Source organism: Pinus tabuliformis, chromosome J (genome assembly GCF_031772625.1).
Source record: "Pinus tabuliformis cultivar Carrire ecotype Pingquan chromosome J, CPIR1, whole genome shotgun sequence".
Taxonomy (NCBI): Eukaryota; Viridiplantae; Streptophyta; class Pinopsida; order Pinales; family Pinaceae; genus Pinus; species Pinus tabuliformis.
Window position 1 is genome coordinate 8,157,378 of NC_142295.1, and position 13,050 is coordinate 8,170,427.

Genomic DNA, 13,050 nt, shown 5'->3' on the forward strand with positions numbered 1-13,050 from the left:
TAATGTGCAAATAATGGCCCAAGTCACATGCCGACCTAGTAGATTTTGCAATTTCAATTTTATCTCCACAAATGCTAGCCGAACTGCTGATGTCATGTTTGCATGGGATTCTAGAAGGCTGATGTTGAGGCCTTTTGGTTCCATGACAAGTGTAAAAGGCCTCTAAAATCAAGATCTAGGGGTTGGCCCCTATATCCTGGTGCAAATCATTCTATGGCCCCCAAATGTGGGTTTGGGGTACAAAATTGGGTCTCATGGGTCTCCAAGTGATAAAATCTCCATCTTTTCTCCAATGTTGAGGACACTGAAGATGGTGCTAGCCCTCCCATGTCTCAAGGAATAAGAGAAACCTCATCTAGGCCTTGCATCAACTACCACACCATGTATGTACTACTAAGCTAGCTGGGGGCATACTAGTCTAGGTGCATCATCCCATGAATAATATAGGGAAAAGTACAAAAGCTGTTGGTGTTGAAGGTGCCCATGCTATGAATTATGCTCTACAATGCTCTGGAGTTCCATGGCTCTCAACGCATCACCTATGGGTGTCTGTATGTCCCTTTGGAGGACCTAGACCCCAATTAAGTTGCCTAGACCAATGGATGGAACCACTTGCCAATCACACACGATATCTAGTGCTACAACTTTCACTATCAAGTACATTAATTATTATTGAATCTAAGTGAATTAACCTGGAAATAAATTTGCATAATAACACTTCATATGTGGCTTCTTTTCCAAAATTGGGGCCTTAGTCACATAATGGTGTTACCTCCCTAGGTAGGAGTGGTTAACAGACAACCCGTTAGGTGTTCCCAAACCCCAAAGGGAAGTGACATGTCCTCAGCTCACCCCTCAATCGATATGTGCCATGTTAATAATGATGGAACAGAGGGGTAAAGAACTCCATGGCCAATTGTCGTGGTCAAAGGGACCAGCTATGATGGAATACCTCATCCTGGGTGTATAGATGTGAGGAGGGACCAATCATGGATGCATGGGTTACCTCGGCCTTTGTTTTTCCACCCCTCTATATCGTTCTTTACTTTTTCTTTAATTTTTCTTGTATTACTGCTCGTAGCTTGAGGAATGTGAGCTTGCTTTGTATGATGTATAGCAATTATTATCCCCATTAGGATGGGGCAGTGCATTGCCCATCAAGGGTTGGGACATGCAAGGGTTCCTTGTGTTCTATGAGATAGGGCAACATTGGCCTAGGAACTAGGTGATGTCCATATGATAGAGGTAAAGCTCATGCTTGGCTTTTGGCCACTTGCTAATTTGTATGTATCGACCATCTTTTGCATTTTGATTTTACTTTTGTTTTTCTTATGGCCATCATATGCTCTTTTCTTTTCTTTTAGCTGCATCAACCTCCCACAGTGCATTTTGAGGCCCTGCCCAAGGTATGAGGATGTGTGTATGCCAAACACCAATGAACCAATGGTCAGTTGACCCGAAGAAGGGAGGTGGAAAAGGGGCTCATATTGTAAGATGGAAAGTGGTAAGGATGTAATAGGGATAGATGGGGCTACGCTATCTAAACATGGCTTCCGAAGTAGTACCCCTTCCTAAAGCCATGGGCCATTAGGGGATGTCCCATTATACTAGGATAGAAAGTTAACCCCACATTTAATGTCAGGGAACAAGACTACGACTAAGACCCTTCTTTCTTCTAGGTCACCCCACCATCTATGCCAAAACGCCCAAATATGAACAAGCATAAGCACCCGATCGCATAATGAATAAAGTACCTTTTGATCAGAAGCCCACCTTCCAACATGTGCTCTAATCAAATGGGCGAGGAAACATATGACTGATGCAGATGACGGAGATATGAATGGCACATCGCATCGGCTACAAAGTGGCTCTCAGGGGTTGTTGGCTACCAATTGGATTAGACAAATAGGAGAGAAGCTTTTCCTAGGGGTCACCCACTTTTGGTTGGTAACGAACACATTTCTATTTGTTGAATGGTGTTGTCATTGATGCCAATTTTGGTCCTTGAATGCTCTTAATATTCGTCTAGTTTGCATTGATTGGAAGCTCCAAATGACATGAAGCCCTGGAAGAGAGGATAGGAAGCCCTAGCTGCCCTGCACATGTTGAGGAAAATGGATCTAGAGGGCAATGACTTTGAGCGCGAGACCATCATCAATTGATTGTCCATGTCGTGCCGATTCCAATGGTATGTAGCACATCAAGTGGGTACTCTCGGTTGAGGAGATATGGCTTCTCGAAGTTGAAAACCCAATTTTTGGTCAAGGAACCCTAGAGGAGGTGTTACAAGCAATTTTATATTATACAAGGAAATTAAAATTGAAAAGGCCTAGCCTAGTCAAAGTCAAAAGGAGATGTTATCAAGGATAAATTATCAAATTTGAATTAAAGTCTGTCCTAAAGTTGGTGAATTATTTTGGCTTCAAAATTGTAAAAAAATTGAATTTTAAATTTAGTATTTTGGAGGGTTGGCTCCCTCCTAGTGATCAGGTTGGCATCCCATCTTTTGATGACCCTTCGACCTCTATAAATTAGGGCTCGTTTCCCCTCAAAAGAACACAAGCTCACACACTTATATCTGAACTATTTCTGCGAGTTCTATGGCCTATGTAGTCTTGAAAATCAGAAGGAAGTCGGCCGAGTTTCATAGAGTGGTTGGGCTTATTCTTTTATCTTTTATTTTTGGTAATTCACTGGGCATGACTGGGTTTTGAAGGCTGATTCAGGAAGCGTCTTGTGAGGCCTGTTTTGAGAATTCTGTTGAGAAAATTTCGTCCCTGAGACAGGCACAGATTTGGCCTTTCTGAGGCAACTTCATTGGTTTGAGGCAATCTTTCTGGGGCTCTTCGGCCCTGGTAGAGGAGCCTTCTGAGGCTTAGATCTGAGGTATTGTTACAGGCTCGGACCTAAGGTTTGTTGAAGGCTCGTACCTGAGGTTTGTTGCCAGATGCCACTTCCTTCTGTGAAAAGATTTTAAGGGTTATTTGGGTCATCCTTTAGAGAAGAATTCGCTTTTGTTAAGGTCTAACATTGAGGCCTATTCGGCGCTCTTTCCAGATCTCTATGGTATTGATTTTGATGGCAGTCCTGTGTAATTGAATGGAGTAATTCTGATCTTTGTTGCAGAGGCATATAACCTTCAATTTAGCGCTGAGGAAGTGACATATCACACAGAATTTAAGGGTTATTCCACACCAATTTGAGAAGCATATTTGCGAGTTTGTTGGCAGCTTGAAGAACCTTTTTGTTGAAATCTCCAAGGCATTAAATTTACTGCTACCTGAGCCCTAATCTGAGCTATCTGAAGCACCTTCAGTGAGATCTAATCTGAACATTGCTAAAAGCCAGATTGAAACAATTTTTTTTCGCTGTGCTGTGCAAGGCCAATTCGGACCCTTCTTTTGGATCTGGTCAAAGGTATTCTTTTGGCATTAATTTAAACTCTCTGAGTTTTGTGACTGATCTTCATCTTGTTCTGAGGGTTATTCGTTGGTTATGCTTTGATCTGTGTGTTACTCTAAGGCGTTATTATAAGTCTATCCTTTATCCTAGCAGACCTGGGTTAAAGAAAAGTTTCCTTCTAACTATCTTCTGTATTCTTAATTCTGGTTAAGGGTTTTTGGCTTGAGGTATTTGAACAGCTATCAAAACAGTATCTAAGGCACCATCGTTGAATGAAGTGGGCCAGATTCTAGCCATGTATATGATCTCTTCATATTGTCTGGTCAAAGGTTTGTTGGGCACATATTGATAGAGAAAAAATCAAATTATTGGCAGACATCTTCAGGTATATACTCATCATCTTCAGTACACAAGGGGCAATTCTGTTGTTGAGCAGGGATTATACATCCAAGGTATACATCAGCAATATGAGAGTATGATTTGTAAAAGGTTCAGTTTATGAATTGGCAACGAGTAGCTTTTTAAATTGGCAATTGACAGAGTTTGTCTTAACATTGCATATCTGGAAGAAAGGGAGAGCTTGACATGCATGCACTGCTTCACCTCTTATTGTTACAAGTGATATTGTATCACTGCTGTCCCTTATATATGTCACTGGTATGTGTTTACATGATAACGTTTGTCTGAGCAAGAATTGACAACTAGGGTTTGAGACAACAGAGCTTGCATTGCAGAGAAGTTTGGCATGATATACTCTTGGTGCACTGACACAAAGGATGGTGGTATAGTATTGATAGGCTATTGTTGAGTTAGGGTTTGTCAGAAGTGCTTGAGCAAAGTTATTGGCTTGTGTGGGCAGCTGATGAATGCCAGGGTTTCTAGTGCTTCTAACTTGCTTGTTGAACTAGGGTTGTATGGCTGGATGTTTGATGACAGGTTGATGTTGCTTGAAGCTAGGGTTTGATGCACATATTGAGCTTAAGCAGATTTGATTAAGTAGAGATTGTATTGCAGTTTGTTTTTGTGTTGATATTAGGTAGAGGTGGATCCAGTCTGAAAATTGTGGAACATGGTCCGTTGAGGTGATTTGAAGGTTGGAGCCTTTAGGGCAAGTGGTGGCTTGATGAGTAGGGTTGTAGGGTGGTGCAAGGCGGAGAGTGGAGTCTCCTTTAGGTTGGACCCTAAGAACACTTCAGGGCGATAGGGTGGTGCTAGGGTAGGTTGGAGCTTGTGCAGGGTGTTGGAGCATCTTTTCAGTCGGAGCTTCTAAAACTAAAGCGTTGGAGCGTCCTTCCAGTTTGAGCATTCTTTAAGTCGGAGCTGATAAAATGAAGGCGTTGGAGTGTCCTTCTTGTTGTAGCTGGTAAATCAGAGAGTTGGAGCTTCCTAATCACAATAAATTTTGAAGACCTATATTAAGAAGCGTTCGGTGGTTTTTCTCCTGGAAGGGTTTTGACCTAAAAATCTCGTGTCTACTGTCTTTGATATAGTGCATTGTTGAATAGTGGTGTTGATTAATGTTTTGATTTGATGCTAATGTTAATTAATGCTCTAAAAGATTAAAAAATAACTAATTGAAGTGAAGCACTGATTCACCCCCCTCTCAGTGTTTCCAACGCTATTATCTGTAAAACCATCATATCTTCTCTGTAAATATGAAGTTCACCACCATTCCCCCAACATCACTGCATGTAAAATAACTTGTTCTATCACAGCAGTATTGTAAGAAAACTTAGTGGTGGAAGAGTTAAAGCCATATAAAGCCAAAAGGAAGAGCCGCAGGACAAATAATGAAACCTTATATAGGGGTTGGTTAGAAAACATAATGAAAAACATTGCCCATAAAGGTGCCTGCCTCGTCCTTCTCTGCTAAAATCATTAATAAAGTGTGGCCCAAATAAATTTAAACAGAATGGATTCAATATTTTGTTCATATAAAGAGCAGCCCAAATAAATAACGCTTCAGTCGCCATACGTTTAAAAAATAGACTATTTTTAGTAATTGCTAAAACGCATAGTGAAAAGGAGCTGCCTTTTCAAATTCACTTATAGGGCAAGCCTGCCAAAGCTGAGTCTGGTGAGTTAGACTGGGTCTGGAGGGTTCTACTTTGACCCAACCTGCTTGTGAGGCCAGGCTGGGTCAAATTGCGGAGTATGGTTTGACCTTACCGAGTCCTGTGATTATGTGTCTTAAGCTTTCATGAATCATATGTATAGAATGATGCCATATAGTTTAGGAGTCATAAATATTTATTAAATATATATGTTACAACCATGGGGAAGGTTATGCTGTCATATATATATATATATATATATATATATATATAGGGTAATATTATTTTGTTTAAATTTTATTGTCACTATTTTACTCCATCCTGTAGATCGTAGAAGGTCTCTAGAGGATGTAAATAAAGATATTCTGTTCTATTGACTCCTATAGCTACAGTATTAGATGCTGGTGCATGAACCAACTTTTGATACATGATAACTGGGGTCTATAACCTAATCAGTATTATGATGGAACTTGAAGTCCCTTTTAGGTTTGACAAATGCAGATATTACATTCTGAGATTTTATGTTTTTCTAGCCTCTCATGTACAGATCCAGATTGTTAAAGTGCATATGGCGTCTAGACTCTATACATACCAAATTATATTTGAACTTCCGGGAGTCTTCTTTCCTATCTTGAAGTGTTTTAAACTTCACCATATCTTCCTGGTTGGGTCCTACTAATGCTTGTGTTTATGTTAGTGAGTATTCTTTTCTTTTAAATACTTCAGCCTCAATTGATGGATTGGAAATGCCCAAATTTCATGGTCTTAGTAGAGGAATAAATGGAAGATTTTAGAGGCTGCACTGTTATCTTTTGTAAATTTATTTATTCTCAAAAATTTATTTTCTTTAAGTTCCAACTTTTGATGCCTTTCATTACAGCTTCTATAAGTTTTATATTCCAGGATCTTAGCTTTATTTATGGCCTGGCTAAAATTATTTGCAATCGAAAACATTGCTATAGGCACATTTGCTGTGTGTCTTTTCTCTTCCAAGTCCGTGGTTTATTGTTAAAACACTTGTGATCAGATATTTTGACAGGTAGCGGGATTGACTAATAACTCCTATATAGAAGGAGCTCAAGAAATCCGCCAGTGTGTGGTGAAGTACTCGTTTCTTGGGAAGTATGTATTGCAAGTGGCAAAGGTAACTCCCAAAAATATGATAGGCATCTCAGCACATTGTTTGACATTTTGTTGAAATTTATGCTTTTGGGATACTTTCATTGGAGGTCAAAGATAAGTAAGTGCACTTACATGCAGAGGAGATTGGATAAAATGCTATATGTGGGCCTTACAGAGAACCATAAGGAGTCTGCTACAATGTTTGCAAATTTAGTTGGAGCACAAGTGATCTCTCAGTTACAAAAGTCAAATAATTCTTTTAGTTTGAGTTCGCTTGTTACCAATAACAGAACAGGTCAGTAGACTTGAAGGAATTCTTGCTTTACATATTTTAGGGATGTGTGGAAGCATCTATTATTACAGAAAACGGGTATATATACTTAATATACAACTCAGTTATAACAGAAACAAATTGTTACATGTGAAACTGGTAAGAAAAATGTTATCATCCTAGATGTCATGGTGGGTGAGAAGATTCCGAAGCTTGGTAGGATTGGCAAGGTTAGAATGAGGGATACAATTCATGTAATTTAACTTCCTATTTGATCAACTTACTGAAAAACTTTGAAAATTAGACATGGTTAGAATTTCGAAGCATTAAAACTCGTTTGATTGGACCACTTCCCAACAGTTAACTTAAACTGAGATGAAAGATGGAAGTTGTTACTTTATCGTGTTCCGCATACCTCTTATTAATTCTTACTTGCAGGTTCTAAACTCATGTCAATTGGTAGCAAATCAGAAGAACCAATGCAACCACAAGTACATTTGGACCTTACATTTTCTGGATTTTGCGTTTGTACTTTAGATGCAAAAGCCAACTGTTCACCAAGGAGAAGATCATATGTATAATTCTCCACTGATTTTGGAGGGAAAATTAGGATTGACTGAGAAATATTCGTGTGTCTCCTCACTACAGAGCAGTATTGAGGACCAGAAGTCGAACATACATCCTGTTAATGAAAATGCCAAAGAAAAAAAGGAAAATGTATGTGTTTTACTTGATTCAGATGCACTTCCTCTTCACCCCTATGTTAACATAAAATATCTATAAATGAGAAGTCTGGATTTCTGACTCAATAGCTTATTTCTTAAGAAGAAAGTGTGAAATTTGAATAAAAACCTTCTTAGCATGTTTCTATTTATATTAGCAATCAGGACATCCCTAATTTCTTTTCTTTTCTATTTTGCAGTTTACGGTTGCTAAACTGATGGGAAATTATGAAGGTTGTGTTTCTACTACAAGGTTATCTCACACACAGCTACGCATTTCTTCATTGAAGGGTGTTGTGCCAGCTAATTTTTCAACACAGGTATTCTTAATAATTAGTATTCTTACTAATGCACACAAGCAGGTTAGGATGTGGTCATTACCATTATATAAGTCTTCACGTCACTTTTCTCATGCTTTTTCTAGATGTATGGTGACACTGATGAAGACAATTTGGAGTTTCAAACAAATTTGTAGTTTATATATGGAAAACACCTTTCTTTTTGTGAGACGATGGTAACTGTTAGGAAATTCGAGGCAAATTAATCAGGAAACTGACAAACTGCTAATTTTCAAAAAATTTCCTTGTAGTTGTATTATATGTAGAAATTTTTTTAAGGTCCTTGTAGCCCCGTCCTTGTAGCCCCCCCTCCGGTTTTAGCTTGTTTTGCACGTCATTGTTTAATGCCCACAACCCATTTCACATGGCTGATATATAAACATGAAATACATTCAGATAAAAATTCTACTAGGCTACCACTACTTTTGCCTTTCACACTTTCAGTTGTTAAAAAACACAAGCAAGCACACACATAAATTTGTACACAATTATTTTCAGTTAATCTCAGACCCTGGAAAGAAACCACAAGCGGAAAACCAGTTATAAGGAGTTTTTATTGCTTATCTCAGAGAAATTTTTTACAACATTTAAAACATTTCAAGGGTACTTATATCTCCCCCTTGAAAACTCGGTCATAGTCCAGCAACCACTGCTCCTTGAACTGCATGCCACTGAGTGAGCTTTCCAGCATTAATTTCATGTTGTCTGCCCATAATTTGCTCCACAAAATTTGGGCCACTGAACAACAATTAATATCCTCAAAATATGTGCCACAGATCTGCAAATTTCCTACTCAAAATCTGCGCTGACAGGCTGACTATTTCAGCCTTGAAATCTGTGCAGAGACCTAAAATTATGGGTCTGATCTCCTAAAAATCAGGCCTGTTCCAGCCTGGAAAAATATGCTGAAAAGCTCTTCGAATTCAGCAATGGAAGTCTGCTCTCCTGCCTAGATTTTTGGCCCTGTCAGACTGCCCTCTTTGCCTTAGTTTGCATGCTGCTGTTCTGCTCAGGAATTCACATTGGAACTTCTGCCAGTCTCCTGGGCTGCGTGCTACTTTATCAAACTAGGAACTCGGCCTGTTGGTATTCTGCACACTGTTGTAGTTGTTTTCTCCTTTCGCAATCGCTATCTCAGCCTCTAACTCCTTCTCCCCTTGCTTTCTCTCTTCCAGTAGAGGCTATCTCAGTCTCCTTCCTTCTTTTTGCTGTAGAATCTCTCCACTAGCAGTCTCTCACAGCCTCTTTCTCTAGAAGCTATCTCAGCTTCCTTTAGAAGCTCTCTCAGCCTTCTCTTGAAACTTGTTACCCACCACCTTGTGGGTGATATCCCTAGGAGACTTTTTTCTCCATGATGAGCCTCAGCCAGCAGCCAGCAGCCCCTTGATGCCTCCTACTAGCTCATTGTGCCATTTCTCTGCCACCTAAGCTAGCCATGTGGTCCCTCACCCTCCTGTATTGATTGTATGTTTGAAGGTGGGCCTCCCGAATCTAAAGGTATGTCTTGTCATTTGGTAATTGAGTATTGGGTTTAGTTATCATGGATACTTCTGGGTATGGATCGATGGGGGGATTTGGCGGAAAGAGTGGACTAAGTTTGTGCCCCTTTCCTCTTAATTTCTTTTGGTTGCTACCCTTGGATCTTAGTCCCGTGGGATCTCCTTTATTGACCATTTGGTTCTAGGGTGGTACTACTTGGGAAAACCCGATTTTGGGTGCGTGGTTCCGCTCCTTTACCCGCACATAATACTCCTTTTCCACTCAATATACCCCCATTCATCATCATTTCTCCCAACTGGGTCCACATAGGGCTAGCCTCCCTATCCCCTTTGCCCCCACTTTGGGTCAGGCCTAGAATGATGCCCCAAAGGTTGAAGCAACTAAAAAAATAAGAAAAAGCATAACTGGCCACATTTAATAGGAAATTGTACCACAAAATGCAAAAGATGGTCGGGACAAAAATAATTAGCATGTGGCAAAAAGCCGACACATGAGCTCTACCCCATCCATGGCCATCACCTTGGTTTCATAGGCCCTAGATGAGCCTCCTCTATCATTCAGGAACCCTTGATTGTCCCATCCCCTAGAGGGCAATGAACCGCCCTACCTCAAAAGGGGTAATCATTGCTATATTATACACATCATGTTCTTGTCCTTGTCCTTTGAGCCCCGAGCAGTTAATTAAAGAAAATTCATAAAAGGCAAAAGATATATAAAGAAGGGTGGAAAAATCAAGGCTGGGGCACCTCATGTACCACGACTGCTCCCTCCTATATATTATATACCCAGGTGTGGCCTTCCTCTTATCTAGCTACCCCTCTGCCCCATTATGTGGCCCAGGGTTGCCCCCCTTATTCCCTATTCCATCTCACCTATTTGTCACTTGTCACCCCCATTAGAAAGGTGTACCTTGGACATACTATCTCCTCTAAGGGCTGAACCCACCTAATAAGGTACTTGGCTAACCCCCTTTGGAGTTTGGAGACACTAGCACACGCCAAAGCCCACGGCGGAAAGGCATGCCATTATGAAGTGCCCACTTTGTTATCTATGGCTTGTAAGCTCCTTTACCTGATTATTCTAATGACTGATTGTACTGGAAGCCTAGGGGATGCATTGATCTTATGTAGGATTGCAGGTGGTTTCCATTTGGGTTTTGCTTCCCTATATGGGATCCTGACCCCCAGAGGTCCATACTGGCACATGTAGGGTGTACATAGAGAGCCATGGGTCTCCACAATAGCAAACAACACTCCTTATATCTTCATGGATGTTCAAAGACTACTAGCGATCCACTTTGGGGATGATGGTGACATGATTGGTACACTATGCCCAGCGGGCCCCCACAAGAGCCCCACACTCTTGGCAGGTGTCCCAACAATTGTACGATGTCATGGTAGCATTCATTCTCTTAGGGTTCTGTAATTTATAGGATCAATTGATCATTGAATAGTTGCTTTCAATATTTCAGATTGTAAATAATATAGCTTTCTGCAAACGATTTCCAAAAAGATAGAAAAATGAAAATTGAAAAATGAAAAATGAGAAGAGGGTATAAATACAAAAATAGAAAAATAGAAGAAATGCTAAATGAACCCCACAAAAAATGAATAAATATGAAAGTGATGCTAGCGTAAGTGCCACTACTAGCCTTTTGGCTTTGTAAAGAATAAATTTATGAAATTGTGTGCAGCTTGTTTAAAATGCCACAATCCCTTTCTGCTTGAAACATACTGTTTAATCATGTTCAAGTTGATTTCAATTTATGTTAATTAGAGTAGGGTGAATAACTTAGCCAAACTGTTTAATCTTGGTTAAGAATAGATAGACAAAATAGGTGAATAAAGTTAATACAACTATTTAATCTGGATTAATTTAGTTGATTAGAGTAGTTTAGTGTTGAAATGAACATTCTTTGTCTCTTTAAAAGGAAAATTTGATAGGGTTTGCATGCTCAAATGCACCCTCATTTGCTTTAGAATAACATTTAGATAGGAAAATAAAACTTTTTGATGTAATAAGTCTGAATTGGTTTGTTGTCCTAAGTTTGGACATTGGGTTATATTTCATGTGCCCGAAATAGATTGTGGGGCCATCCGGTGTTAAACCTCTCCTTATTCCGCCATCCCCGATCATTTACCACCTCAATCCAACGACCCATGATAGGTTTTGAACCCCCTCGAAGCAATAACGTTTAACGACCACGAGGGGGGGGGGGGGGTCCGAAAAGCGGTTTATCGCCCCCCTACATGTTGTGCCATGTGATTTCGGACACCCCCCTCGACTTACCGGATACTGCCTGCGTCCCCCCATCCGAAAGCTGTTTCGCCATCCCACTTGTCCCTACTCTTGTGCCAACATTCACCTACCTTGTCCTTGCTCCTCCTCCACTGCTATTCTGCCACGCGTCCTCCTCCCTGATCCCGCTCCTACTTACCATTCCATTCCCACTAACATTCTCACACCACTCACTGCCTGCCACTTGGACTGGTTAACCCACTCACCTCCACGTCATTTCTCCACATCACCCTTGCGAACCCCACTTCCTTTCCACCAACCATGTGGCTCCACATGATCCCCCACCTCCATGTCACCTCCCGCCTCCACGTCATATATCTATTTCATGGTCAGTTAAAACTATGTTTTTTCCTATACAACACAGTAATTTAAAACATGGTTTACAAACAACTGAGGATGAATTCTCAAAAACGGAAAGAGGTTTTTGTTTATAACATCATCATGTACAAAAACCTCTCTCAGTTTTCTAACAACTGTTACAGTGTTATGGTTTGGGAGATTCAGATGAATCTTTGCAATTTTTTTCCCGAATTTTCTTGTTTTTTGTTAGTGTTTTCAAATGCAGTTTCCAAGCAGGTGGAAATAAATTTTCAAATACTCAAAGAGGTTTTTGTTGCCAACATCATCATTTACAGAAACCTCTCTCAATTTTCTAACAACTATTATGGTTTGGGATATACAAAGGGATTACAGGACCCTATTTTTCAGAATTTGGGGAGCAAAAATTACAAAGACAGTGAGTGACTTGGATGCCACCTCATCAGATAAGAGTTACTATCAAATTCAAATTGCTCTTCTTTGTCACCAGCAATCGACAAAGATAGTGCCAAGTAGATTCATTAGTTTTGAATGTCCTATATTTCAATTCTATTTGTGTAAATACAGTTTGAGATATTTGTAACAAATCTTGATATTTTTTCAAGATATTTTAGTTTAAAATTTTTATAAATACTTCCTCATTTGAAGTAAGAGATGTTGGTTTTTGTACGAAGAACATTATTGTATATTTTTTCTGAAGCATCAACAAATTACCAGTGATTACAAAAGCTCTTTCACAGGATTCTTGTGTCAAGTTGTTGGTGAAGTGCATCTATCTGTCTCATGTGTTGATATTTCTCTGTTTGTAGCACATGTTTTCCAGATCTGAATTATTCAATAGATAAATAAAGGGAAGAATTTGTTTAAATCTACACTCTGCACCCGACTACGAATAATTTCTATGTTTTCTTCTGATCTTTAAATATAGAATTCAGGTAATAATGCTCTATATTTGAAGTGAACCTTAAATCTGTTCTTTTTCTCCATTTCACAGACCTTAAAGAATCCATTCGGTTTGGCTACCC

At 39.7% G+C, this 13,050-nt stretch overlaps 1 protein-coding gene across 8 annotated transcripts in view; it reads left to right on the plus strand.

Moving 5' to 3' along the window:
• The window catches only part of LOC149225160 (protein-tyrosine sulfotransferase-like), a 250,002-nt gene that overhangs the window by 178,126 nt on the left and 58,826 nt on the right, over positions 1–13,050 (plus strand). For all 8 annotated transcript variants that reach the window (XR_016247643.1, XM_089376961.1, XM_089376956.1 and 5 more), the window contains 5 exons: positions 6,496–6,600; positions 6,717–6,873; positions 7,288–7,340; positions 7,498–7,566; positions 7,772–7,891. Coding sequence is in view for 7 of the 8 variants with exons in the window: in XM_089376961.1 (XP_089233087.1) it covers positions 6,496–6,600; positions 6,717–6,873; positions 7,288–7,340; positions 7,498–7,566; positions 7,772–7,891 (504 nt within the window). In the remaining variant the exon portion in view is untranslated. The remainder of the gene's footprint in view (positions 1–6,495; positions 6,601–6,716; positions 6,874–7,287; positions 7,341–7,497; positions 7,567–7,771; positions 7,892–13,050) is intronic.